The 26,138-nt window shown below is 46.9% G+C and overlaps 1 protein-coding gene across 4 annotated transcripts; it reads left to right on the top strand.

Moving 5' to 3' along the window:
• Positions 1-230: 230 nt before the first annotated feature.
• On the top strand, positions 231-26,138 carry ahcyl2b (adenosylhomocysteinase like 2b). Of its 4 annotated transcripts, none has more exons than XM_049007746.1 (17): positions 231-639; positions 15,825-15,936; positions 17,481-17,624; positions 18,028-18,128; positions 18,229-18,331; positions 18,423-18,517; positions 18,642-18,748; positions 19,398-19,514; positions 19,640-19,703; positions 20,080-20,168; positions 20,859-20,929; positions 21,031-21,125; positions 21,274-21,372; positions 21,908-21,976; positions 23,172-23,250; positions 23,805-23,925; positions 24,298-26,138. In XM_049007746.1, exons 1-17 carry the CDS (start codon positions 301-303, stop codon positions 24,302-24,304), a joined length of 1,812 nt encoding a protein of 603 aa, XP_048863703.1. In that variant the 5' UTR covers positions 231-300; the 3' UTR covers positions 24,305-26,138. The 4 variants fall into 4 exon arrangements, with proteins under 4 accessions (XP_048863703.1, XP_048863706.1, XP_048863704.1 ...); XM_049007749.1 differs by lacking the exon at positions 231-639 and adding an exon at positions 3,570-3,734; XM_049007747.1 differs by lacking the exon at positions 231-639 and adding an exon at positions 8,078-9,983.

Genomic DNA, 26,138 nt, shown 5'->3' with positions numbered 1-26,138 from the left:
ATGGCGTTTATACAATGATGTTGGTCGATGTAGTTTTTTTTTAATATCGTCTGAAGTGTCATTTTTGTATTTTTTACAAAAAGACGAATATTCATTCAAATCCAATGTATGCTGTCAAAATGAATAAATAACTGCATTACATTTGCACTAATAAAATTAAGAATCTGCTTTAAGATTTTGTAGTATGTGATACGTAAAAACTACATCGACCATCATCCTTTGCTTCATCATCGTCCTCCACGGCTCGTATCCGTTTGTATATCCGAGCTTGGGAAAAAAGGACTTCGTGAAATCGCAACGATGTCAGTGCAGGTTGTGGCAGCGAAAATGGCCGAGGTCGAACTCAAAGACATTCCCAGCAAAGAGCTGGCGCCCGTGTCGCCGGTGACGCCTAAAGGTGAAGAGAAAGCGTTAGTGAAAAACGAGCCTAATGCCACCTCCGCCGCTGCCACTTCACCAGCGGCTATAGCTACGGAGACGGTCCAGAGAGGGGACCCGAGCCTTTCTCCAACCCCCAGCCCGAACCCAATGAAGGTACCGCAGGCATCCGCGATGAAGCGGACTGATCCCCAGCAGAACGGCGGCGAAGCGTTCATAAACCAGGATGGCACAGTAGCCGAGGCTCCGAGGATGAAAAAGGTGAGGGCGCTCGGTCAGTGACACGCGATGCACGCGGCTGACCGGCTCGCTAAGTAGCTAGCGTGCAGTCATTGATTCTGTTAGCTCCCCACGGGCAGTTATTCTGCATCGGGGCATGGGGGGGGGTCGAGATGTTTATTTTGAAATTAAAGCGTGAAGGGATGATTGTCTGATCGCACACATCACTGTGTTACTACTCACGTGACAGGAGTGCGTGTGTTTTTTTTTTGTTTTTTTTTACTTTTTTTTTAGGTTTTTGAAGTGGGAGATGGGTACCTCGCAGGTATCCCATGTGATGGCGAGCGCAGTGTACTTTTGTTCTTTTCTTTTGGGGAAAGCTAAGTACGCCGTGTTTGCCCCATTCGCCGACCGGCTCCTCGGAACACGCTGTTCTCACGCTGTCCATCCAGCTGCGACGGCTCCTGGCGCTTAGTTAAGCACCAGTTAAACGCAATACTCTATGTGCAATGCTTTCATCAACCAAATTTGACAGGAGCGTTTGTTAATGTGTTTAATTCTCCACGTTTCACTATTTTATTATACCAAAACTTAACAAAAGAATTACTTTTCCACGTTGCTGTCAAAGGGGAACTGAGTGATTTTCAATGAACAACTTATTCTTCTGACTGTCATTGCTGTTGACCAACCAAAATCACATCCAAGTCCTCAAACTGGGTAAAACCTAAGGAGCAACATGACATTTCTGAATTTAGGCCTAATAACTAAATATTATAGGGATAGTTATGAACATGCATCTGACATCTTGTGTTCTATAACCTATGTAGTCACAGTATGTAAAAAAAAAAATGTAACCTGTTAATTGAAAAACATGATCTCAAAGGCAAGAGATGGAGTTCGAAGAAAGTCAGAACATATCCTGTTAAGTCAAAAGGATATACTTTGTGCAGGCAGTTACAGGCCATTAACTGGGCGTTTGTATGGACTGGTGCAAAATGCTGATGTAGCACAATATCTGTAATAACTGCTTGAGGTGGACAGAAGCCCAATAGAAAAGTGTTTTATGGGACATCAGGATCACTTCATTAACGGGTCCCTTTGTTCTGACATCATAAATATTAGTATGAAAAGGGTTCGAAGGCTTTTCTTTCAGCTGCTCTAAAGCTACTGTGGCATTGTGTGGCTGCACCCACCCTCACCCAGTGATGGTGTGATTTAGTGTACTTTACCTCCACCCAAATCTACCTGTGCACAACACTGCCCCTGTATCTTCAGTGACGTGTAATAACTGCAAACATGACGTGTTTCATATGTGGCATTTCAATTCATGTCGCAGGTTCGGTCATTGTCTCAGTATTTGGCCTTTTAAGAATTTTTTTCATGGACTTAAAGTTTAATCCTGCCAGCACCAATAAGTTGAATATATCTAATATGCATCTCCGATTAGGTAATTGCGAAAGTTCTGGACAGCTGCCTAGGGTTGTCTGTGTGAATATTTCCTAGATGGCTCATATATGTTGAAGGTGACCTATGGTTTTCTTATGTTTAGACTAAGTGCTGCATCCCATCCCCCCCCCCTCAGTTGGATAGCAGGTGCAGGAAATGCATGGATTGGTTGAAGTGTCGTCCTGAGAAATGCAACGTGCAGAGATCGTCAGTTTAAGGGGAGCGCATCAGAATCTTGGGGGGACGTGTCTGTCTGATGGCACTGGTGTATTTCTGTTTACCGCGGTAATTGTAACTATGTTGGATATTGGCCCAGGAGAAAGGAAAAGTTAGAAAGTGAAGCTGACACGGTGGGGGTTATCTTGACCCCATGAAAGGGACTCTGTTGTCAGTATATATTTAATTACCATATCAGTGGGTATTTAATTTCAAACTTGTATGCCAGAGTTTATAAATGGACCTTATTCACTGTGTGCCTTTATAAAAGATTCTTTATCTTCTTTATAAATCATCATAAATAGTTTAAAACGAATGGATCCGCATATTTAATTGTCTGGGTAAGGTGTGAATTTTCTGTAACCTGAATTCAGTAATTATTGAAGTATGTGCTTTTACTGCATTTCAGCTTGAAATGAACTTAAGGGCGAGGAAACAAAAAAAAAAAGGCAGAACCTTCTAGATGCATTCCTGCTCTGCTCCTGAGTTTTTAATGGACGATTTTCTCGTGTGTTACTCCCTGACCTTTTCACCCCGGTTTCTCGGAAGCTCTACCCCAGCTGAGATGAATCTTTTACTTCAGGAGGCTTTCAGGCCAGACAGGCCTCTGTTTGAATGTTCCCTTATTCCTGGGACCTGGTTGCCTCAACGTTTCTGACTGTCGTCAAGTGGTGCCGTTTGCCGTCTTGCTCTTGGCACGTCTCCCGGATCTTCTGATCCCCCTCCCCCCGCCCATTTGTGCCTTATCATATTTTGCAGGCCGCCTTAAGCTACCCGGAGCTGACGACAGAGGAACTTTATCAGCATGGCTTTGAGGAAACGCAGATTTTCTGCCTTATCTGTTTTTTTCTCTTTTCTCTTTCTGTGCCATCTTGATGGCCGTGGCTTCGTGGTGCCCAGTGGAAAATCTTTTAGTGCAAAATGTGTTCTGTGAAACGGCGACTTCCCAGAGATAAGATGACAGTGATCAGCTCAAGCCAGTTATTGTAGCAACCGTTGGAGTCCGAAGACGAGTGCTCCCCAGTTTAGCTGTGGCTGTTTTAGAGTACTGGCACAAAGCGATTGGGTGTGATGTGAGTTTATACCTTTTCGACTTACCGGCAGTGTAATGAATCCTGACTTGGACTCTGACCACATGATTCGCCTTATCCATGATAACTTATATCTCTCTTAGTATCCAGCACTATACTGGGCCTCAGATTGCTGGGGCGGGGCCTGTAGCCGGGAACCAGGTCCGAATGCTGTGAGTTCTAAACTCGGCACAGGTGACGTAGCTTAGAGGGGGCTCGCTCTGTCTTTGGTCATCATGCAGTTGCGCGAAAGAGCAGAGCATGCCACGCGGCCCCGGTTTTTACAAAACCCTGCGGTGATGCAAATAAACAGCCGTGGAATTTCTGGATGGAGTTCAGGGATCAGATCAGCGGGAAAGGATCAGGTCAGCGAGAGATGGGCGTGGGATGCCCCTTCCAGGCCAGGTGGGTCTCGTTCTCCTGCTGGGACAGGGACCGTGGGAAGCTCACAGTGAAGTTGCTCCTTTGCCACATTTCGCACCGTGAGAATCCAGCCACTCGTGTTTGGGCGGGGGGTGTTTCCACCACGGGATTCGAGAACCACTAAGAACTTTTTACAAAGGCGTTGGGCACATGTTTCTATTGGAGGAAGGGAGCAGTTCTGCACGGCATGTGATTGGTTGCCTCTATGATGTCTCTTAAATTAGGTCTGCCCTTAAAAACAGCACCACCAAATGTGTTTCCTGGTAGACTACTCAGCGGCACTGAGGATGACGGGAAACGGGTCATAATCTCACCCCGCGCGGCTGGGTGGATGTTGGATGAATAGGCTTGCGAAAGGAGGGTGTTTCTTCCTGCTGTGCAGTTTGACCTGACTGTCAGAGGGCCGAGCGTTTCGCTGGAACCGGCTTCCCAGCGTGGCTCGCAGTAAGGAACACGTGCGGCGTGCAGAGGGTAGCGGTGGGTAGCTAGAAAGAGACGCTTAATCCCAGGTGGAAAGGGTGCTTTTAAAACAAAAAATGGCTCAACAATAATATGTTCTGCCCAATTACCCCGGTCTAAAAATACAGTGTGTCACCTGATATCGGTGTTCAGAGTAGCGTGCAGTAAGCCTCACATCGGTGCCCTTTAAAGTGCTTTTTGTGGGAAATGCTTTTATGAAGAAGTATGAAGGATTTATGCCGATGTCCGTTTAGCTAGAGCTGAGCGTTTTAATTAGCCCAAAATATAGCTCAGAAAAGTGGCCCCTATAACCCAACAACTGGGCTTTATATATGAATTTATGCATTTTATCTTGGGGCTTTTTGTATCTGCATCAGCCTGTGCAGTATGAATTCCCCCCCCCCCCCCATAATGGGCTTCTCATCTGCTGCCCACTCAGGAAGGCTAGGCGTCTGACAGATGCCCGTTGTGTAACCGGATTGGCCCACTGCTGCTGTTTGCTATTCAGGCTGCCCCCCCCCCACCCCTCCCCAGCCAAGACTCCAGTGTACAAAAGGAAGGGGGGGGGTTTAGAAGTGCCACATCTGTGCCTGGTATTCTCACCCCGGGCTTGTGCGCTCCTGATTGGGTGCACGGACTGTCCTCAAGTCTGACTGTATGTGGGCAGGAATCAAGTTCAAGATGCCTAGCAATCCCCCCCCCTCCCCCCCGCCACCCTTGTTGATTGAAGATAGAGTTTGTGCGGCAGAATTATCCATCTAACCATGGTAACAGAATAGAAATGGTGGGAAGAACTTGGCCTGTTCAGATTCCATTATGCCTGTACTGGTCGCCTTGTTAACCAACAGGACCTTTTAACTTCATTTAAGGTGGGGGTGTCTTATTGAATTTTTTCAGCGTTTACTGGGCTATATAGCGGTATGTAGAGGCAGAATAAGGAAAGGAGCAGATTATATCTTGTGATGTGGCATGATCCAGGGTCCAGCAGTTTATTAGTGAATGTTTTTGAGCAGCGAGAATTCAGTCACTTTGCTTCATTGCTGTTAGAAATGCTCTTCAGATTTACGCTTGTCCTGTCCTGGAGACCTTCGCTGCATCAATCTACATAGGAAGGGATTTATTACCGGTGATAAGCTGTCAGGGGTGCAGAACTCGGGTGGTTTCACGGACGTGTCGGAGGCAGCCAGGCCTCAACGCGGGCCAGTGAGTGGCTGCTGCGGTTCAGGTTGAAGCTCCGCGTGACTTCAAGTACCAGGAGAAACGTGGGTGTTTGGGGAGGCCTTCCCTCCCTGCAGCATTGCACGAAGGTGCTGTTGCCTCCCAGAAACTTTGAGAGGACAATGTCTTGCATGGGTTGGGGTGCTGATACTATGTTAATGTATTCATCCACTTCTCTTAGTCAGGCATCTTAGTAATAATTCCCCCAGGACCTGTAGTCTGTTGGGTTAGGCAAATATTTTCATAACCTGTTGCATCGTGGAAGAATATTTTCAGTTACGACCCGAGGACTTTGGTTCTTGTTCCAGATTTGCATGTAGTACATTTCCATTGACTGTGTTTTGTAATATGCCTGGAATATTCCCAGTTTGTGGAATTTTTCCCAATGCGTCGAACACTTCCGCTGACAGTCTGACTGGGTTAAAGCAATTGTTATAGACCAAGACTAGCAGCCTGATTTTCAAGCATGATCGAGGGGGAACCAAAAGAAAAAATGCATTTAAAAAAGGCTTCTGTCGGCTGTGTGTGTGTGTGTGTGTGTGTGTGTGTGTGTGTGTGTGTGTGTGTGTGTGTATGTGTGTGTGTGTGTGTATGTGTGTGTGTGTGTGTGTGTATGTGTGTGTGTGTGTGTGTGTGTGTGTGTGTGTGTGTGTGTGTGCAAGCTCGCGCGCACATGTGTGCTTGAGGTAATTGTATCCCTCAAGAAGAGAGAACTATTTTCAGTGTCTGCAAACCTATAATTCAGGGATAATTTAATATCCTTATTCCCATGACGTACTATAAAGGTTGTTGTTAGTTTGTCCAAATCCTTTTCAGGTTTTCAGGTAATTGTTCCACCCAGCGTAAATTGGTTCAGCTAATGCCTTGGGATGGTAACATTCAATTGTTCACTCCCTTTTGATTCTTGAAGCTACGATCTTAAGAATAAAGAGGGACATTATGCATCAATTTCAAACTATTCACCTCCTTGAACGTTTGAGGCACTTTAGTTTTACATGGGTGTTGGATGAGGCGCTGCAGGTGGCCCAGGAGCCAGGAGGTCCTGTGGGAGTGCACTGTGAAATTGTATCTGGTATACTGGTGGTAGTGGGGGGGAGTAAGTGTACTGCTTGATCCGGTGGCTGGGTGGACAGAAGCTGCTTCAGTAGCCTATTATTTTTTATTTTATATTTCATCTGTCTCTAAACCCCCAGAACAAGCCCTCGCTCCAGAAGATAGACAAGAAAAGCATCAGCTAGCTGTGCTACCATGGTGGCAGGATGGTGCAAGGTGTGTGGGCTCCTAGCCTGCAGACTTGCTGAGTCCTGTTAATAATTAATGTGCTAAATTTAAGGGAGGTTGATGGGGTATATCCTGGCACATGCTGATTGAGTAAATATGCTGGTTCTTCCTGGGGGAAAAAAGGTTTCGGTGGCTGATGGGGAGAAGCCCTCGTGCTCATTGTCTCCTTAAGTCACGTTCGTGCCGCCTTGTGCTTGGCGGTTACTCAATAACGTTTCACTGCATTGTTTCTAGAAGGTGTGGTGACACTTCTCATGTAATCCCATGCACTCCTCTCTTTTGAACTGCTGTCTCACCTTGCAGCGCTGGAAGTTTAAAGGTCTATTTACCAAGGTGATGAGAGGTTGCTCAAACCCTTCTGATTCCAGAATTCCTGAGACCTTATCCCTAAGCCTGCTCGATGTCACTGCCTCCTGGTTACTCATCTAAATGTTCTTCTATCAAGCTCTTTTCTTTGGTTATTTGCTGAAGGATCCCAGCTGCATATGTTGTAGGTATCAGGTTTTGTCTGTGCTGGTCGCTCCTGTTTTGTTTAGTTCGGCATGAGACCTTACTGAACACCTTCCTCCTCGGGTTCTGTGGAGTGGAGCTGGATCAACTGATGGGGTGGTTTGCCTGGCATGCTGGTACTGGTGGGTGTGCAGGCGGTGTCTTGTGTGTTCCGCACCTGTATTAGCGCTGCACGGTGTAGCAAAGGCTGCAATTTCCGCGTGTTGGCCAGCTGGCCGTTATTACATCAGCAAAACAGCCACCTGTGCTTCTCCTGTTACTAGCTGCGGTCGTCGACTGGTCAACAGATACTTTTTTTTTCCAGTCTTTTGCCCTAAGGATCTATTTTAAATTCATTAGAGCTTGACTGGTACAGAATTTTCCAATACTGATTTCAATATTTGAGAATTTAAAACTCAGTAATGATATATTGACTGTTTTTTTTTCCCTCCCAGACACGCATAACATAAACAAAGATTTTCCCCTAACATTTATGTGTAATTATTTAAAAGTCCTCACCAACATAACATGACGCAGTGCAGTTTAAAAATAATCGTGTTTTATTGTCATATGTAGTACTTGGAACAAAAGTCTAACAAAATATATAAAAGTTTTGACAAGTCAAATGTATATTACAAACAAACGTGTGTCGCTGGTGGGAGTTGCGGTGTGCCCTCTGGTGGACAAACTGAAGAACAACAACAACGCTCACAACATGGTTGAAGGATCAGTCTTACATCTCTCTCTGTTTCTTTATAATAGTCATTTATCGGCCATTATAAACGCCAGTTTATCGGTCAGACTCTAAAATTTATGCCTCATTCCCCCGTGGACTGCTCTGTATAAAATAAGTCTCTCTCTCTCTCTCTCTCTCCCCCCCCCTGCCCCCCATCACTTTCTGGGGGCTCTCTTACCTCTCGCAGGGTTTGGAGTTTTCTAACATTTCAGTTCACGTGTCTTTGGGTCTCTGACCCTCTTTGTCATTGAGTGAATTTCTAACCTAGTTGGCATAAGGAAATGGAACCATCAATTGTTCTAACAACAGGAAATAAATGACTGTTCAAAAGCCCATAACCTCATTACCGACAATGTTCCTGTTCCTTCTGGATGAAGTGTTTGAATTTCTTCCCATTCTACTTTCAGGGCCTGTTAAAAAATGTGGCACTGAACCCACATTGATGGTGCCGGGTGGGTGATGGATGGACTCTAGGACTGTCGCGATTTGTTGACGTAGTCGATGACGTCGACGCGGCAAATGCGTGAACATTGGTATTTTAAATCGATGCATCGTTTTAATTAATTTTTTAAATAAAATTACCAATACGATTTCCAAAACGGTTCAGTTCATTGTAACAAATGTTGTCCTTCCATATCACTACATAATTATGGAGTAGTTGAAATTATCACAAAATATTAAGGCAGTTTTACACTATGAAGTGCGATGGTATACCATACCGGTACTCGTGCTATGCCTGAGAGGACACATAGGGGGCTATTCTAGACCCCCAGCATAAGCAATACCACCGTGTTGTCTATTCATGTTTATTAAATAACCATTCGTATGGAGAGCATTTTAATATCATTTTTATCAACTTTCCATGAGCCTCACAGACAAGAGCAAGCTTGGGGATCACAGCAAACAGGGAGCCACCTTGCAGCAGCCCTGGGGTTGGGGGTCAAGGGCCCACAGGCTTGTGATTGTTCTTCTGAGGCTGGGGCTCAAACCAGCGACCTTCTGACCACTGGCACAGAGCCTTAGCCTTGTAAGCCACTCACTACTCTGGGGTGACAGCTTCTCGTAGTCCGCTGAACACAGATCTTGTTTTGTCTGTTTTCCGCTTCCCCCACCCTCATAGTTCTTGGCTTCTTGTTCTACACAGGCTGCCTGCTGTCACCTGAGTGATGCAGCCATCTTTCAAGCCGCAGCTTGGTATAGTGGACTCCTTGGTGTAGTCCTTGCAGGCTTTACAAGATGGAGTCTCAGTCTCGACAGTGTTTTATTTCTGTTATGTGTTTTCTGAACCTCTTTAATTACAGTTTAGCTAATTTGTTCCAATATGACAGGCAGTTGAAAGCAGGGTGATTGGTGATTGGAGGTTAAGGCTTTTCCTATGGTAAAATCACTTTGCTGACTCTGGGAATTGTGCCACTGACCATCCATTCAGTCAAAGACCATAGGAGCTTATCTGCTGAGCCATACGAGGCCTCCTGTTGTGATGCGTATTTGTGTAGCTAATCTGGGAGCGACATACCTCAGCTTGAGTCTTGACTGCTGAGTGACCATGGCCCTCTTGGTAAGATCACTTTCAAAACATCAAAAAAGGGAGAGATCTGTGAAAGCAGTCAAGGCACCCTAGGCTGCAGCTGGACCTGTGATCAGATCCCAAATCATGAAACCTGCAGCATCTAAAAGCAACTCCAGCCTGGACCTGGGGACGTTCTGATGCGTGGCCCAGTCCACGAAACAAGTGTTTCACAAGATCTGTGATGATTTGCAACCGGGGATGCGTCATGCCTAGTTATCTGATTCCCGATAATATTTGAAACCTTATACCTCAGGTGGTTTTAAGTTTCAGGTCACCCATTCTTTTGGGCAACACTTACTTGCTTCATTGGCTCTGCGTGTGCCATCGGTGATGGGGCATCGCGCTATTTGCGCTCCCTTGACCGTTCCTCGAACAGAGCACAGTTCTGCATCGATCTTGCGCCATGAAGAAGATGTCCGACTTCGTTAGCCAGACCAAAGTGAAGACGAATGGGCCGGTCCAGTTGAAAAATTACAAGGTATGGCGAAATGCAACAAAACAAAACATTCTCTGCATCGTCTGGTCTGTCCTCTTTTTGTTTGGAGTGCATTTTAAGTCTCTTTGCTGGTGTACAGGAACTTGGGGGAATGTCATTCCTGTGCTGTACTGTTAGCGTCCTGTGGTCCTTTTGTTTGTTGAAAGCTATCTGGTTTGGTGCTGGAACTTGATGGCTTCTTGTGTGTTGATCGTGTTCGTTTCACATTACTCTGTGAAAAGATTAACTCCCTGAAGACATCGCTCCCACCTCCCCCCAAATGCTCATATCCCATCTTCTCACTGTGATGGTTCACTAAGAGCAAAAAGGTTCTGCTTTGGTGTCTTACAGTTGCTAAGGTCTCTTCTGCTACATGTGTTAAAAGGCTGTCGCTATCAGTAGAGTTTGTGTGGGTTGTGTGTCCCGTGGGAAGTCATGGCCAGGGGTCACATGGGTTTTTGTCTCGTCAGCTGATCAGTGGACCTGGGGTAAGGGCATGTGGACCACGAGTTCTCTTCAGCTCAGGTCTCACCTCCCCGTTACATCCCTGTTTATTTGCTCTGGAGACCTTCTCATCTCTTGTAACCGGAGTTTTTCAATCCCACCCATTTGTACAGCTGGGTGTTTATCCGATCGGTCTGCAGGGGGGCCTGGCGGGAGGGACCGCGGCTGGCACCGATCCCCGCGCCGCGTCTGCGAACAGAGTGGCGCCGGGCTCTGATTGCGGCGCGCCCACTGATCGCGCCCCACTTGCTGGGTTTTACTTCCTTGGGGAGGAGAAGGGAGAATGAAAGCATGACTAGGATTCACTGGAATGCCCCCTACTCACCCTGTGTTGGCTGGCCTGCAGTTTGCCGCCGTTTGGTGCCGGATCGTGTTTCCGTAACATCTGCGGGCCTGTATTGATTCTGGACTGGACCCAGCCTTTGACATGCTGCTATTACTAACGGCTCTGATACACAGGCCTGAATCCCCCCAATATTTTCCTGTTCAGGGTCCTCAGCAGGGCCCCGGGTAACGCATTGCATTCTGTGGGGACAGTCACTTTCTTGTGTACAGTGATTCAGTGGCCTATAAAGTCACTTTTGAGGAACTCAAGCAGGGCCTCTTAAGTTAGTTCTGTATCCACAGTGCCACTCAGTGGTGACCTTTCAGAACTGCAGGCATAAAACCAGTTGAAGTGCACGACTTACACAGTCGCAGCTGTTAGCTGGGGTGGTTTGGGACTAACTTCACTCCCCATTGTCTTTCCATCACCCTCCTCATTCACCCACTTTTTCCACCACTGGCCGAATGAATAATGCATTTCCCAGAATGCATTTCCTTATACATTTGCATCCATTGGCTGCCTGGTTACTACATTCTCAAATCCCTGTGTGTGTCCTCAGCCAGTTAACTACATGGCTTGGGGGGTGGTTGTTGACGCATGGTTCTGTCTGCAGCATGTGTACCAAGAACTGCCAGTGTAAAAGGAGCCCAGTACAAGAACACAAGCTTGCATAGCACAAAATGTACTTTTTATCATGCACTTAATACCTGGAAATAAAAAAGAAAGAGTAATTGGAGGGGCCTGGTATTTTGGGCATGGGGGACACAACTCAGATATCTGATTTTTTATTTTTATTTTTTCCATTTATTTATTGCATTTGATTCTTCTTTCTTAATCTTTTGCTGTGCCTGTGGTCCTTTGGAGCAGATCTGTAACTTTTGTGGTCACATCCTTACTTTGGATAGACGTTTCCGCTAAGTTTAAATTTAGAGATTTCTTTAGAATAGATTTAGAATATAAGTCATTGGCTTGGTAAATAATCCTGGCTTGTTTAATGTGCAGTTTCCTTGGTTTCCCACGGCTCATAAGGGGCTGGATTGTCCACTAAAGGACAAAGAATTGCATTTCCTTCAGTAGGCAGACATAAACCTTGCTTGAGACGGCAGGGTGAAAAATGAGGGCAGTTTGCCAAAGCGCACGTACAGAGCACGTTCACGTGTGCGAGGACGGGGGGGGGGGTGGGCGCTTAAAAGCAAGATCGCAATAGTGTGGAGGAAAAAAAAAAAATCACCTGTCAGTTTCATTCTAACTGCTCGACTCAACAAGCAGAGAATTTGCTTCCATGTGCAATTTGCAAAGTGAACCTGCAGGCTGTTTTTGCTCAGAATTCATTTAAATGAACTTTGACCTGCGAATTTGCTTTGCTAAGCCAATCTGGCATGGCATAGGCTGGGTTGGCCCCCTTAGTTTAACAGCAGGTCAAAATGGAGAAGATTACTTATATTTTGTTCATTTACACTGTTATGATAAAGTTCTTACAAAAAAAATTAACTGTGGGAGAAGATTGCAGTTGTTCTCTTATGATGGATTATTACTGGCACATCTAACCCTTCATACTGCTTATGCTTAATTGCATACAAATGATGTCAGTCCCTGTTTATAACACATCACTTGCACATTTGGAGTCCCTGAAGCAGCTGGAGGTTAAGGAATTCCTCAAGGGCCCAATCGTGGGATCACTGTGCCAACCCAGGGATTTGAACCTGTAACCTTCTGAGTCCCAAGCCACAGAGCTGTGAGGCACAGAGCACTTTGAGGCATGCTCAGTAGGTAATGCGATTAATTAGGATTAATTAGGTTTTATTTTTTTTAATGACGTTACAGTAACTTCAGGCTGAATCAACATGCAATCTTTTCCTTAAAGAGTTTCAGACCATTATAAGACTTATGGATGTCAGATATCTAGATAGTACCGCTGCTCACTGAAAAGTAAAAACAGGTTTAATAGCAAGCAAGCCGGTAACTAATTCTTCTCTACTCATCCATTATCTAGTGGCTGTAAAACAAATGGCACTGAAGAAATGACAGAGTTTAAATACATCTGTGTGTTGATCCCCTAATAACTGTAGCTTCTTCATTTTAGGCTATTTGTTTTCGTTTTATTGCCTCTTGGCTTATAATGTTCTGTGTTCGATCACACCATGCTAACCTAGCAGCGTCCTTAACACTATTGCCCTCCCCCCACTCTGCGTACCTGTCCAGTGCCGGCACTGCAGAGGGTGTGAATAATTCTAGGAGCACGACAAGCTAGTTTCACTTTGTCACGGGCAATGTGCACCACATGCAACCGAAATCAGCTGCTGTTTGGCCAGCCCTGCTTGCATTCATTGAGAGACTTACTGCACTGGTTCTCCCTCGGTTAACCGTCGTTTCCTCTGCCTGTATTCTGGCTTTGGGGTTATTGGAGTGTCTGATTAATGGCAGCACTTGTACCCTGCCTGGCAGGGTCCTCTGGCTGAAACACCAAGCATGTTTACAGGCCTCCACTCCCATAGGTGTGTTGCCTGTTAACAGGAAGATTTTTTTTTATTTATTTGAGTTATTCACCTTCTAAAATGAACTTGTAACCGAAAAATTAAATGATCAATCCATTAATCATTCATTCTTGTAAGTCGATCGCATTAGTAATTTGAAGTGAGTGGGAAATTGCAGGTTTGCACCTGTGATGTTGGGTTCTGCTGGTGGTTGCTGGTTTGGACTTGTGGCCAGAAGGGTGTGGGGTCACATTACGGTGAGGTCATGGCCTCGCTGGGATCTCCGGCGGCGTTGAGCTGGTCAGGGTTCAAAACCACGAACTGTACCAGTGTGGTTGGTGGTAAGCACTCTTGAGCAACAGCACTTCATGGCTGAATGGGTTGTATTCGGTTCCCATAAACCACCCCCACCCTTGCCGGTTTGCTCCGGAACAGAACTGGTATGAAGTCAGTCAGTGGCGTTTCGCAACAGAGAGTCCGGCCCCTGTATCCACAGGGTCTTGTGCTGCCTAAATCCTATTAGGAGCTGCCAGTCGCTGCTGGATTGGCAGGGATTAGGACAGCAGGTCGATTGGGGTTGTCATGGGAAAAGAAGCCGCCCGCTCTGTGTAGGGGTGGTTCTTGGGTGGGGGGGGGGGCGGCAGGGTGGAACCTTCTTAAACTGCTGAGCCCGGTACCCCCCCCTTGAGCAGTCAAAGTAGAGTGAGGGAGCCAGCGGAAAGAGACATGGCAAAGTGGGAATCGAACAGCCTGAGCCCAGCTTTTCTGCTGCCTCACTGGATGGTGAGTGGTGCCTCTTTTGCGTAGAACGCTCGCATGTCGGAAATGCATGCCCTGGAAAGCCGCAGCAACGTAGGCTGGCACGCCGGTGCCGTCGCATGCGGGCTGAATGCATAACCTCGGGGTTAGGTGTGTGAGTGTAAGATGAGTCTCGTTTGAATGAATGTAAATGCTGGCACCGTTTTGTTGAAGTGTTTGTTTAACGTGTTGCTGTGTGTTTTGTTAACATGGGATTCTATGCCAATGACACCGAGGATGGGAGGTATTTGTCAATAGGCAGTAGTTCCCGGTTGGTGTCTCGTCAGCCGGGGCCTGTCGCGATGAAGGTTAGTGCATGCAGAGTGTCCTCCAAGGTCACAGCATGTCACCTGTGAAGCTGTTCCTACCAGAGATGTAACAGTGTTTCATCTGCTCAAAGCACTTTTTGTTCATGTCCCTCAGATGGGGGGCAAAAAAAAGAGGCCACTGGCCCACATGGTAACCAACATCGTAACTTTCCATCCAAGCTAACGGTCTTTCAAAGCCAGCCTGAACAAAGGCTCTGTTATCTGACACTGATGCTGACACTAGGCCTTCTGCAGCACTAACTAGAGTAGGAGGGAAGCAGTGGGAGGGGTTTAACTTGGCCCAGCCCCTGTCTCCGCCCACCCTGAGCTTTAATTCACATTACATTATTTGTTGTTCAGTACATTATTCTACTCAGAGGTGACTGAATTTTCAGTGAAACAGACTGTGCTTTTGGTCTGCCTTGCTGGTGTGCTGTGTTGGGCATTTAAATCACTTTCATTATCCTCGCTGTGTGAATGTGATTTAGTTGCTTTGAGGCCTGGTTCTTTTGAAGGAATAAACGCTTGCAAATCAGGCTCTTCTAGGCGTCAGGACCAAGTTGTTTGGTCCTACGTCAGTACTGTGGTTGATTTCCGGGCGACCAGTCCGGACATTGCAAAGGAGATCAGAGGGAAGGTGCATAGGAGCTGATGTGGGTGGAGATGGCTGTCATTTAGCTGGTCAAAGGGTGCCCAGAACCATTTGGGTCAACTGGGTTTTTGAGTTCACTGTTTGGCTTATAGAGTTTACAAAAGTTGATGTTGGGACTGCAAAATTTCCACATTTTTCATGCTTCTGCCCGGATCTGATACATGTAGGTCGGGGTTTCCCAATTCTGCTCCTGGAATCCAGAGATGTCTGCAAACTGTGCTACATGCAGGGCCTCCAGGACTGCAGTTGGGGAACCCTGATCTAAGGCCTTCTTAAATTACATTAAATTCCCTGTATGGGAGTTTTTCAAACCACAGACTAACAGAGGTAATATGAGCATGTCTGTTGGCGTGTTCTAGCGTCTCCTTTTGTCTGAATTGTGGATGTAGAGCCATAGCAACTATTGTAAATTAATTAAAGTTGTGGATGAAGGTCTGGATGAATCGTCTGCATTAATTAGTCCTGGTTCTCTGTATGAAGCCGTCTGTGTACAGCGTTAGACCCTCGGGTTTACTAATTGAATATATTTTAAATTCTTGTGGTTGTTAATGGTTTATGGAAAGGTGACTCCCCCCTCCCCCCACCTCTAACACACTGCCACCTTCAAGGAATGTGGCTGAAAATATCATTCATCAGGTTTACCTGGGGGGTAGTAACAGATGGGGCTTCGTTCTCTGGGCTGTCCGAGTTGACCTGCGTGGTTTGCTTTCAGTCACTCTGGCTGTGTTAACAGTGTGGGACGTAATAAAAAAAATAATAAAAAATTGCCTTGTGTCTCCACAGCAAATCCAGTTTGCCGACCAGAAGCAGGAGTTCAACAAGCGGCCCACCAAGATTGGCCGGCGCTCGCTGTCCCGGTCCATCTCGCAGTCGTCCACAGACAGCTACAGCTCAGGTACATCACATACACGCGCTGACCGGACAAGGCCTATGCACGGTCACCTAACAGCCACACGGGGGCGCCATAACAGGCACACAGATGTGTAGATGAGTCTCGAACCTGCATTGTGCCAGATCCTCTCCACCTTAGTGTCTCTCTGACATTTTAGACCATAAGAAACCAAAGTGCCCTTATCCTACATTATGTATCGCATAATGGTTCATTCATTTTCTGACTTTTATGTCTAGTATAGCCGCGACCCAGTAGGATAAGCGGTTTGGAAAATGGATGGATGTCTAGTACAGGATCACAGATTATGTACCGCTATTGTTACATTTTGTTGAACATTACAGAAAATTATTCGCAAGAATATAGCTCACTACACCACCAAGCGTGAAACTGAAGAGCCTTATTTTAATGGGAAAAAAAATCTATTTAAAAATGTACTTTGCGATATTTTAGAGTATGCATGTAATGTATAATTGAGCCTAGCTCCTTACTTGGGAAACTAATTGTTGCACTATATTTTAATGTTATTTATTCTATTCTATTCTGTTCTGTTTTATTGTTTATTGTGTTACTTTTGCTATGTGTGCAATCAGAAGGCTTACATGTCATTTTGTTGTGGGTATTTTCAATGAAAATTGAGTAAGATGGGCTGGTAACACGATTAGACTAGTAAGACTGGTAAGTTTCGTTGGTCCTGACCCTGAAAGCAGCTCAGGTCAGAACTGCTGCTTGGTTTCCCCAAAGCAGTCTGATTCCGGCCTGGCGGCCCGCAGTCCTGCGTAAGCGGATTAAGGCAGAGTCTTTTCATTGAGCTTTGTTCTCCAGGGAGCGGCCGTACTCCCTGTTAGCCGCTGGGAACGGCCTGCGGTTCGTTAGGGCTCTCCCTGCCAGACGGGCACGGCGCATCGCACTGGACACACTGGAGTGTCACGTTGACATCCCGCCGTACTCCTCTTAGTTGACCTGACACAGAGGCTCATGTGACCCAAGGGACTCGGCTGACGTTCCTTTGTGTTTGGTTCCCTTCCCGGCGCTGGCTTGTGCCAGTCCCCTTTCATGTTAGCCTACGGTTCACGCGATTTGTTCCCAGTCCGTCCGGTTGGGTGTGCCTCGCATGGGCAGGAGAAAAGCGGAGAATGGCAGGGACTGTATCATACTGCCCCTGGGATGTAGGGATTTGGGCCTGGCCATTGTGTAATTAATAGCAAAGTCTGCGGTCTGTTATTAGTGTCATTTTTGAAATCTCAGTGTTTCTCAGAATGTCCCGGAGGAGGATGGTTTGGGAAATTGTAGGCCCACAGAGCAGATCTCACGCGATATGACGAGGTAAAGCGGGGGGGGGGGGGTGTTTGTGTTCTGTGACCCAGATCAGAGACACTTACTTTTTATGGATAATTCTGGAAAGATGAATTCATGTCAAGTTATGCATATATTAATTTTTTTTCCTCTCAGTAGTTAAAAAAGATCTGTCACAGTTCTGTAGAAGCTCGATTTGGTGGAAGAAGTTTATGGTAAGTTGGATGTGATGTGTTGTGCCTCCCCCTCCCCAGCTGCCTCCTACACAGACAGCTCTGACGATGAGACCTCCCCCCGGGACAAGCAGCAGAAGAACTCTAAGGGACAAAGTGACTTCTGCATCAAGAACATCAAGCAGGCGGAGTTTGGACGCCGGGAGATCGAGATCGCTGAGCAGGGTTTGTGTGTGTGTGTGGGGTGTTGGGGGGGAGGGGGGACGCCGGTGGGGGTGATCTGTCTGTTCTGATGGTCCTGTGAGTTTGTGGCCACAGCAAGGAGATCAGTTAAAGAGCAGAATTGATCTCACAGTCGTGCCTTCGACTCACGATCGATCCTTAAGCCGTGATCTGCGAGTCCCTGCGTTGTGCAGACAATACCTTGTGTTGATGTTGGTCGGCTGTCTTCTGTTCTTCGGGGCACGGCCGGCTGGGGGAGTCTCCTTTTCCTGAGGAGCTTCAGCTGCAGGGTCCGGTCTTCAAGTAGCACAGTAACTGGGCTGCCAGGGGTCAGGACTCCTGAATCATACCGGGGGGCTTGTTGGTGACTGTGTGTGTCTTCTTGTTCACTGACTCTGTTGGGCAGAGATGCCAGCGCTGATGGCCCTGAGGAAGAGAGCCCAGGGGGAGAAACCCCTGGCTGGGGCCAAGGTGGTGGGATGTACCCACATCACTGCCCAGACAGCAGTAGGTGTCTCAGTGCTGCCCCCCACTGGCCAGATTAAATACTGCAGCCTCATAGTAAAGCTGTTAGCATCGAGTCGCTAATGTGCGCCCTTCTCCCCAGGTTCTCATGGAGACTCTGTCTGCCTTGGGTGCCCAGTGCAGGTGGGCTGCCTGCAACATCTACTCCACCCAGAATGAGGTGGCTGCCGCCCTGGGAGAGGGGGGTGAGTGCACATCGCCAGCTCGCTCACCCCCTCACCCTAATCTGCACCCATGCAGACTTTAATAACCCACCACCCCATCCACGACCCCTAGGGTTCTCGGTTTTTGCCTGGAAGGGGGAGTCTGAAGACGACTTCTGGTGGTGCATCGACCGCTGCGTCAACGTGGAGGGATGGCAGCCTAACATGGTGAGCCATGGATGTCCATATCCGCGCATAGCACAGCGCTGTAACTGCCCAAAGCTTCCCGCTTGACAGCTTGATTTTCTTAGGTAATATTAATTGAATAACCTCCCTCTCCCTGGTTTTCCAGATTCTGGATGATGGGGGCGACCTCACCCACTGGATCTACAAGAAGTACCCCAACATGTTCAAAAAGATCAAAGGAATCGTGGAAGAGAGTGTAACTGGGGTCCACAGGTGGGCTGACCCTTTAGGGGTCACTTAACGCATGCATGTTTCCTTTAGCCTCTCACAACCATATAACACCAGCGTAACCTAGTCTCTGCCCTGGGGCTATGGCTCCACCTAGTGGCCAGTGGACATTTGATCAGTTGCAGGATCTTCAACATTTGGTCTCAGATCTTATAGCAGTTTAAATATTATAGCGGTGTGTGTTGTACAGAGAAAAAAACAAGAGAGAAATACCAAGCTTATAGTTGGTAAGGTTTCCAAATAACTAAATTCCATCTGTGATTACTTGGTTCATTAATACAAATTGCTAAATAACATGTTTGGTTTGGGCTCATCATTAACATTCAGGAATCTGAGGCATGTTGTATTGTGACCATGTTTTGCACAAGATCCTGCGATTGTCAGAACATCATGAGAGCTTCTGTCTGCCATCCACAAGCTCCCTCCATCCTCCATTCTCTTGTGGCCATTCATCACTGCCCCCCCCCCGCCACCTCCTATGTTTGCCATGTGTCATTTGGGCTGAAAACTCTGGGTTTCAGCTTAAATACTTTTTTTCTGCTGAGTTGTATTTTAAGAGGGTATTTTCAGAGCTCTTCTGGCCATTTTTATTTATAACTCTCGTTGCGACCTTCCCTTGGTGCTCTGTACCTAGGCTGTACCAGCTCTCCAAGGCCGGGAAGCTGTGCGTTCCAGCCATGAACGTCAACGACTCGGTGACCAAGCAGAAGTTTGACAATCTCTACTGCTGCCGGGAATCTATTCTGGATGGGTGGGTGGAGACCCTGGATTAGCGCCCCCTTTTGGGGAGAGGTCATCTGGCTGTGGTTTCGGGGGTCATGGCATCCTACACACACACTTTATGTTTTTTTTTTTGTTTCTTTTAACCCCCCCCAGCCTGAAACGGACCACGGACGTGATGTTCGGGGGGAAGCAGGTTGTGGTTTGCGGGTATGGAGAAGTAAGTGAGCTGACGCCAGTGTTTGTGCAGTGTCCTCCGTGTCACGTGACCGCAGTGCAAGTAACACTTGGCAGGTCTTTTTTGTTTAAAGCAGTATTCCCAATGAATCCCTTCCAGCGGCTGTGCACTCTAGCTCAGCGTTTCTCAAGCCGGTCCTCGGGGACCCCCCGTACAGTCCATGTTTTTGCTCTCTCCCAATTCCCTGAGCAATTCCCTAGACCATCTGGGCATCCCTGAGCACCGGTTTCAGGAACGCTATGCTAGATGATGCTGAAGTCACTCCCAAAGAGGAAAATAAGCTATAATATGTGGAAACCACTGTGGAGTTTAAGCTTGACAGGTGCGGCTGTGCTTCTCTCTGTCTGCCCGAGTGCAGGTTGGCAAAGGCTGCTGTGCCGCTCTGAAGGCCATGGGCTCCATTGTCTACGTCACGGAGATCGACCCCATCTGCGCCCTGCAGGCCTGGTATGGTGTTGGGGGGTGTGGCCATGTAGAACCGGGGGCTGGGCACTGCAGGACAGGGCGGGGCTCCCTAGTTCATACTTTTCCGCATGCCGTCATGATCCATGCGTAGTGGTGCATGCACGCTCTTGTGTGCGTGTTACATTTGAACACGGATGGTCACGGTCAGCGCACGCAGGGTGGATTTATTGGAACAAATGAATACAAACATGTGGTGAAATGGTTTTAAAGGTGTAGTATTACAGTAATATGGGGGTATTTTGAGATATTGGCGACAAAATTAGTGGGACCCCTTCCTCCCCCCGGAATAGCATTGATTTTGAAATTGGAGGTACCTCTGCACCTTATCTTATGGCTGCTCACCTTAACGTTCTTCTCTTTCTTTGTTGACCTCTGTGAAAGTAAGTGCTGCCACCTACTGGATATACCTAGTCGATTTCCTTGTATGTGCATAGTCAACATACATGATGTCCGCCGGAAACAAAAATCTGGGCTGCACCCACGTCGCCCAGCGCCCACCCCTGAACATGAAATTTACGCCACTCACTCTATGCGCAGAGCATAAGTGCACCTGGACAAAGTGACATGTGGATTGGCTTTTCGGCTGGGTGTGATGAAAGGGCGATGGAAGTATCGGTGACTTATGTGATTGCTAGACATCCTTTTTAATAGCTCCCCACTCTCTCCCCCCAGCATGGATGGCTTCAGGTTAGTGAAACTGAGTGAAGTCATCCGTCAGGTGGACATCGTCATCACCTGCACAGGTAGGTCCCACACTACTGGCTCGTACCACTGGTCGTCCCGAGGGGTGCGTGTGTTGGTCTCTTTGCATGTGACCCGTCTATCGTGCTCGTTTTCACTACAGGCAATAAGAACGTGGTGGTGCGGGAATACCTAGACCGCATGAAAAACGGGTGCATAGTCTGCAACATGGGGCACTCGAACACGGAGATCGACGTGGTAAGCGGTCTGTCGGTGGAGGGCGTCTTGACCCATGCGGCGACTCTTCAGTATCTGACACGATCAGTCTGGCAGTGTGGCTGCTGGGATGTTTTGACGGATGCTTCTCCCCTTCTCCGCACCCCCCCCCCCCCCCCCCACCACCCAGGCCAGCCTGCGGACGCCTGAGCTGACCTGGGAGCGTGTGAGGTCACAGGTGGACCACGTTATCTGGCCCGACGGCAAGAGGATAGTCCTGCTGGCAGAGGTGAGAGCCTGAATGTGCTGCCAAAGACATGCATTTCACACATTGGGATATATATGGGGGTGGGGCCACAAGGTGCTGCCTCCAGCCGAAAGCTGATTGGCCCTCAGAAGTGTCCCTCCCCTGTCACTCACCAATTCAAAAGACATTATTGGCTAATGCTAAGGTGAACCCCTGTCTATGAATTAATGCCCTTCCCCATCTTAATCCTATAATCGCCCCTGGTCACTGGGCACTTTCTCGGTGCGTGTGGTCGTCTTTGCACACGTCTGACAGTGACAGTATGAAACAAGGATGAAACTAATAGCCATCTGTGAGCATTTTGGGTCCTTGCGTGATGCATTGGTCAATGTCAGCTTTCTCAAGTACTTTGATCAAAGTGCTGTTCGGCATAGAAACCAGGAAGCACTTGATTTTGCCAGCTCAGCCTGGTGTTCCGTCGGTTATAAGCAGTTCTGAGGATGGTTATTAACATCGAGGCCTGTTTTTACCGCTGCTCTGTGACTGCGTGTTTTCATATGACCGCTTCCGCCCCCAGGGCCGCCTCCTAAACCTGAGCTGCTCCACGGTGCCCACCTTTGTGCTCTCCATAACTGCCACCACTCAGGTGAGTTTTGGGGTCGTCACTCTGTGCACGAAACCCTGAGAGTTCGGAAACACATTCTGGAGAGTGGAGATAACCGGGCTTTAGATAATGGGCATACCGGCATATTTATGCCCAGAAAAATCTGTCCAGTCACCGGTTCCGTTACAGTGTAAACAATGAGCCGAAACGTTAGCAATCTATATAAATCCGGCATATCTTTATGTTTATTAAATTTGGTTAGCGGAGAGTAGCACATGCTACTGTTTTGATAGATCAATCTAAGTGGTCAGCATTGAAGTGGCGGTGAAGAAAGGGACAGCTTAACAGGCAAAATATCTTTTACAGGAGGAGATATTGTGGATAAGCAAGGTAAAGACGTCAGTGGTGTGACGGTACTTTTTGCAGTTCGAAGTCTGACACGTTTATCAAGCATAAGGATACGTCGAATTTATTCAGATTTGCTTACTTTTCGGCATCACAATATGCATCTCGTTAATATTTTAAGTGTACCTGCTTAGCAAATTGTGGGCATAAGTAAATGGCCGTGTGGCACCGAAAACCCAGTGTCTGGACAGATTTTGCTGGGGGGTAAATATGCCGGCACACCCGTTATCTGAAGCCTCGGATATCACAATTATGTTATCATGAATCCTTTTGGCCACTGTAATAGTGTACTGAAAATTTGATATCGTGACAGCCTTAGTGCATGGCTTGTGTGTGCGTACGTCAGTAGGCTGAAGGTCTACATGTGTGGGTCTGGTCTTATGGGGGGGGGGGGGGCTTTGTGATTTTGCAATTTTAACATAGACCTAAGCTGAAAGGCCCAGTTGCTTATTTACAGTTGATAGCATATGACTTAATGGCTTAAAATGACCCAGTTGTCCCCAAGTACCTCTCATGTTACAGTCGTACCTCTCTTCTGAACTGCTCTGGGATCTGCACTCTCTCCTTGGGTCAGGATGACTGCCATGAGCTGCTTCTGAGCTGACAGGCTAAATGCAGACGTATTCACTCTGTCTAAGCCGCAGTATTTCCCAGTCCGGTCCTCGGGGACCCACAGTCGGTCCATGTTTTTGTTCCATCTGAGCACCCTGCCAGACAGTCCACATTTTTGCTGCCTGGCAGGGAGCAAAAACATACACTGTCTGTGGGTCCCTGAGGATCAGATTGGGAAACACTGGTCTAAGTGATGAGGGCCTTTCCTGTCCCCCCACAGGCCCTTGCCCTGATAGAGCTGTACAATGCCCCCGAAGGCCGCTACAAGCAAGACGTCTACCTACTACCCAAGAAAATGGGTAAGACTCATCTTATTGGGTGGGGGGGGGCATCCATGACCACTGAGCGTGTGCATGGCTTGGGGGGGGGGGTGAGCAGTACATATAAAGGCCACACCAGTATTTCAAAATCACGGACAGTCCACGTTTTTACCGGATTTGGAAACACTGATCTAGACAGCTATACTAACCTATGGTCAGGGATGCACATGACTGGGGCACAAGTGCGCATTTGCCTTATAAAGAAATGACCGTGCTTTTTAACCTTTTTACTGCAAAAGGAGTACAAACTAGCCATGTAAAGGTTAAAATGCAGGGTAATTTTTTGCTAAAATAGCGCAAACCAACATAAATACACATTTTCGCTGCTACAACAAGAAATTGTCCCACGTATCGCTTTATATGCTGAATGTGTACTTGTGTACCGGCTACGCTCGTCCCTGCCTGTGGTCCCTTTATATACACTGAATTGCTAAGTCAATGATAATTTGTAGTACTGCCTACAGATTAATGTGCCTAACCCTAACACCCCCCCCCCCCAGCCTTGTATATAACGAACACGTGCTCTGTTTCAGATGAGTACGTCGCGAGCCTCCACCTTCCCACATTTGACGCACACCTCACCGAGCTGACGGAGGAGCAGGCCAAGTACCTGGGCCTGAATAAGAACGGCCCTTTCAAGCCCAACTACTACAGGTGCTACTACTACTACCCTGCTGCCCCGGGGCCACTACACAGGAGGGGCTGAGGTTAAATATCTGCCAAGACTTGACACTGGACCCTTAATCTGTAGCAGAGGTGAGGAGAGCCAATGCGGGATTTTGGGACGACCTCTCAATCAGCCAATAGTAAAGCAGTGGTTCTCAGCTCCAGTCCTGGGGACCCACTGTTATTGGCTGATCGTGAGGTCATCCCAAAAACCCGCACTGGCTCTCCTCACCCCTGCTGCAGATTAAGGGCCCAGTACTGAGTTTGAAGGTACATTGCTACATACTATTCACATTCGAAAAGTAGTAAAGTATTTATGAGACATATTAACCTAACCGGACTCTGTTTTTTTCTTTAAAGGTACTAAACTGGCGTGAAACTGGCAGAAGAATATAGGGAGATTGGGGGGGGGAAACAAAGACTTCACAACTGTACAGACCATGAAACGAGGAGAGGGGGGGTCATTTTTGCCCTGCTGTTAGAGTGAGAGGACCTCTGCTGTCTGGGACTGGCGTGCAAACCTGCCAGTTTTTATTTAACATAGAATATTACACTCTAACCCTGTGAGTTGGTCCTGCTGCTTGGTCTCCTGGGATGGAAGACGTACTTCACAGCACATTTTCTGTCGGCCTCCGTAATATCACTAAGTTTATGTATAAAATGAAATTCTGTCTACGAAAATGTGAATAAGGATAAATGAGAACCTATGACGAATCCTCTTTTATTCTTTGGATCTCAGACTAGGGCTGTTTTGGGGATTCAGTTTTATTGGTTTTGATCAAAATTCAGATTTTTTTTTTTCCCCCTAGTGAAGATGGTGGTTGGAAACTAGAGGGGTTCCTTACCCCAGTCAATCAAACACTAAGCCAAATCTCCCTCTGCATCTTACTGCCTACCTTTGGACTTCTTATTATTTGTGATTTAAGGGTTACCAACTGTTCTGACGAAGCGGGCGCCACACTACGACCTTTATTCATACCATAGAAGCTGTGAGTTTCACTTCGTTTTGCTTTGTGTCTATGTTGAACCTAGGGACATGGTTTTGGTATTATAAAATGGGTGTATATTTAGATTTTTATATAGAAATTAAGCCCTTTCCCCTTATGCTTCCTTTATTATTTGTTTTTCTTAACCTGAACAAAAAGCAAAATATAAGGTGTAATGCATAAGTACTGAGCTGAGAAGCAGTGTGGAGTTTGGCCAGGTCGTGGGCTCTCTCTGGGTCACTGGGTACTTAACGGAAGAAATATTGCTGTCGTACTGCTATACTGGTTGGCTTGAACCAGTGTGAATACTGGTGATCTGAAATGGTTTGATATTTACACATATAAAGAGTCTGATGTCCCTAATTGGTCTTTTGCCAACATGGGTGGAATATGCCCTACATTTCAGTGCAATACTGACCTGCTTTTGATCATTTTGACCTTTGAACTTTTCCCTTTTGTTGGGGTGTGTCTCTGTGTTATTGACACACAGCATCTGATGCTGTTTCTGTCATTAAAGCAACTGGAAGCCAGGAATTCCAGTTTACTATGGGGGACTTTGTTTATTAACAATCTACTGCATGGGATTAAGAGCCGGCAAAAAACCACAAGACAATATCCGTGTTTTACACTCTGTGGAATCTATGGACATGGCAGTGATATTTTAAGCTTCATTCATTATTCATTTTTCTATTTATAGGGCAAAATGTTACTCTTAATAAGCAATCAGGTGTTGTGTTGTATACTAATTAACTTCCAACTGAAGATCATTGCTCCGCCCCCGACCACATTGACCTGGAAAAATTCATCCCACATAGTTCGTGTCACAGTGTCCATAACCATAGTTGTTCATTCATTCTCAAATTTGAGCTTTGCTGACTTCTCCTGTTCGCGCATACAAGCCCGTACCCTCCCGGTTCCAGGTGTTTCTCAAATGTCAATCGCAAACACCCGAGTGTAGCTGCTATCTCCAGACTGCAGCGTGTCGTCTGGCACCATCATCAGAAGGGAGGGTCGATCATCACCACCTTGGGCTGGTTATAGACTCAATGAAGAACAAAAAAGAGAGAAATCTTCTCCTGTATTTATTGTTGTAAATCTTCAGTAAAATTACGAAATCTGATTTTAAGTTGTCGAAAAAATGTTTTAAATATTGCAAGTGATTATGGTAGCAATAATGAATCTGTAATCAAAAACAAAATAAAATATGTTAAAATA

Source organism: Brienomyrus brachyistius, chromosome 3 (genome assembly GCF_023856365.1).
Source record: "Brienomyrus brachyistius isolate T26 chromosome 3, BBRACH_0.4, whole genome shotgun sequence".
Taxonomy (NCBI): Eukaryota; Metazoa; Chordata; class Actinopteri; order Osteoglossiformes; family Mormyridae; genus Brienomyrus; species Brienomyrus brachyistius.
The sequence above is the reverse complement of the archived record's forward strand: the minus strand, read 5'-3'. Positions and strand labels throughout refer to the sequence as shown.

What these genes read in the sequence shown, in the direction of transcription:
- ahcyl2b (XM_049007746.1), top strand. Translation starts at nt 301, where the DNA reads ATGTCAGTGCAGGTTGTGGCAGCGAAAATGGCCGAGGTCGAACTCAAA. An exon ending in CATCGTCATCACCTGCACAG is followed by an intron (nt 20,930 to 21,030) that starts GTAGGTCCCACA and finishes TTTTCACTACAG; the next exon opens with GCAATAAGAACGTGGTGGTG. An exon ending in CGAACACGGAGATCGACGTG is followed by an intron (nt 21,126 to 21,273) that starts GTAAGCGGTCTG and finishes CCCACCACCCAG; the next exon opens with GCCAGCCTGCGGACGCCTGA.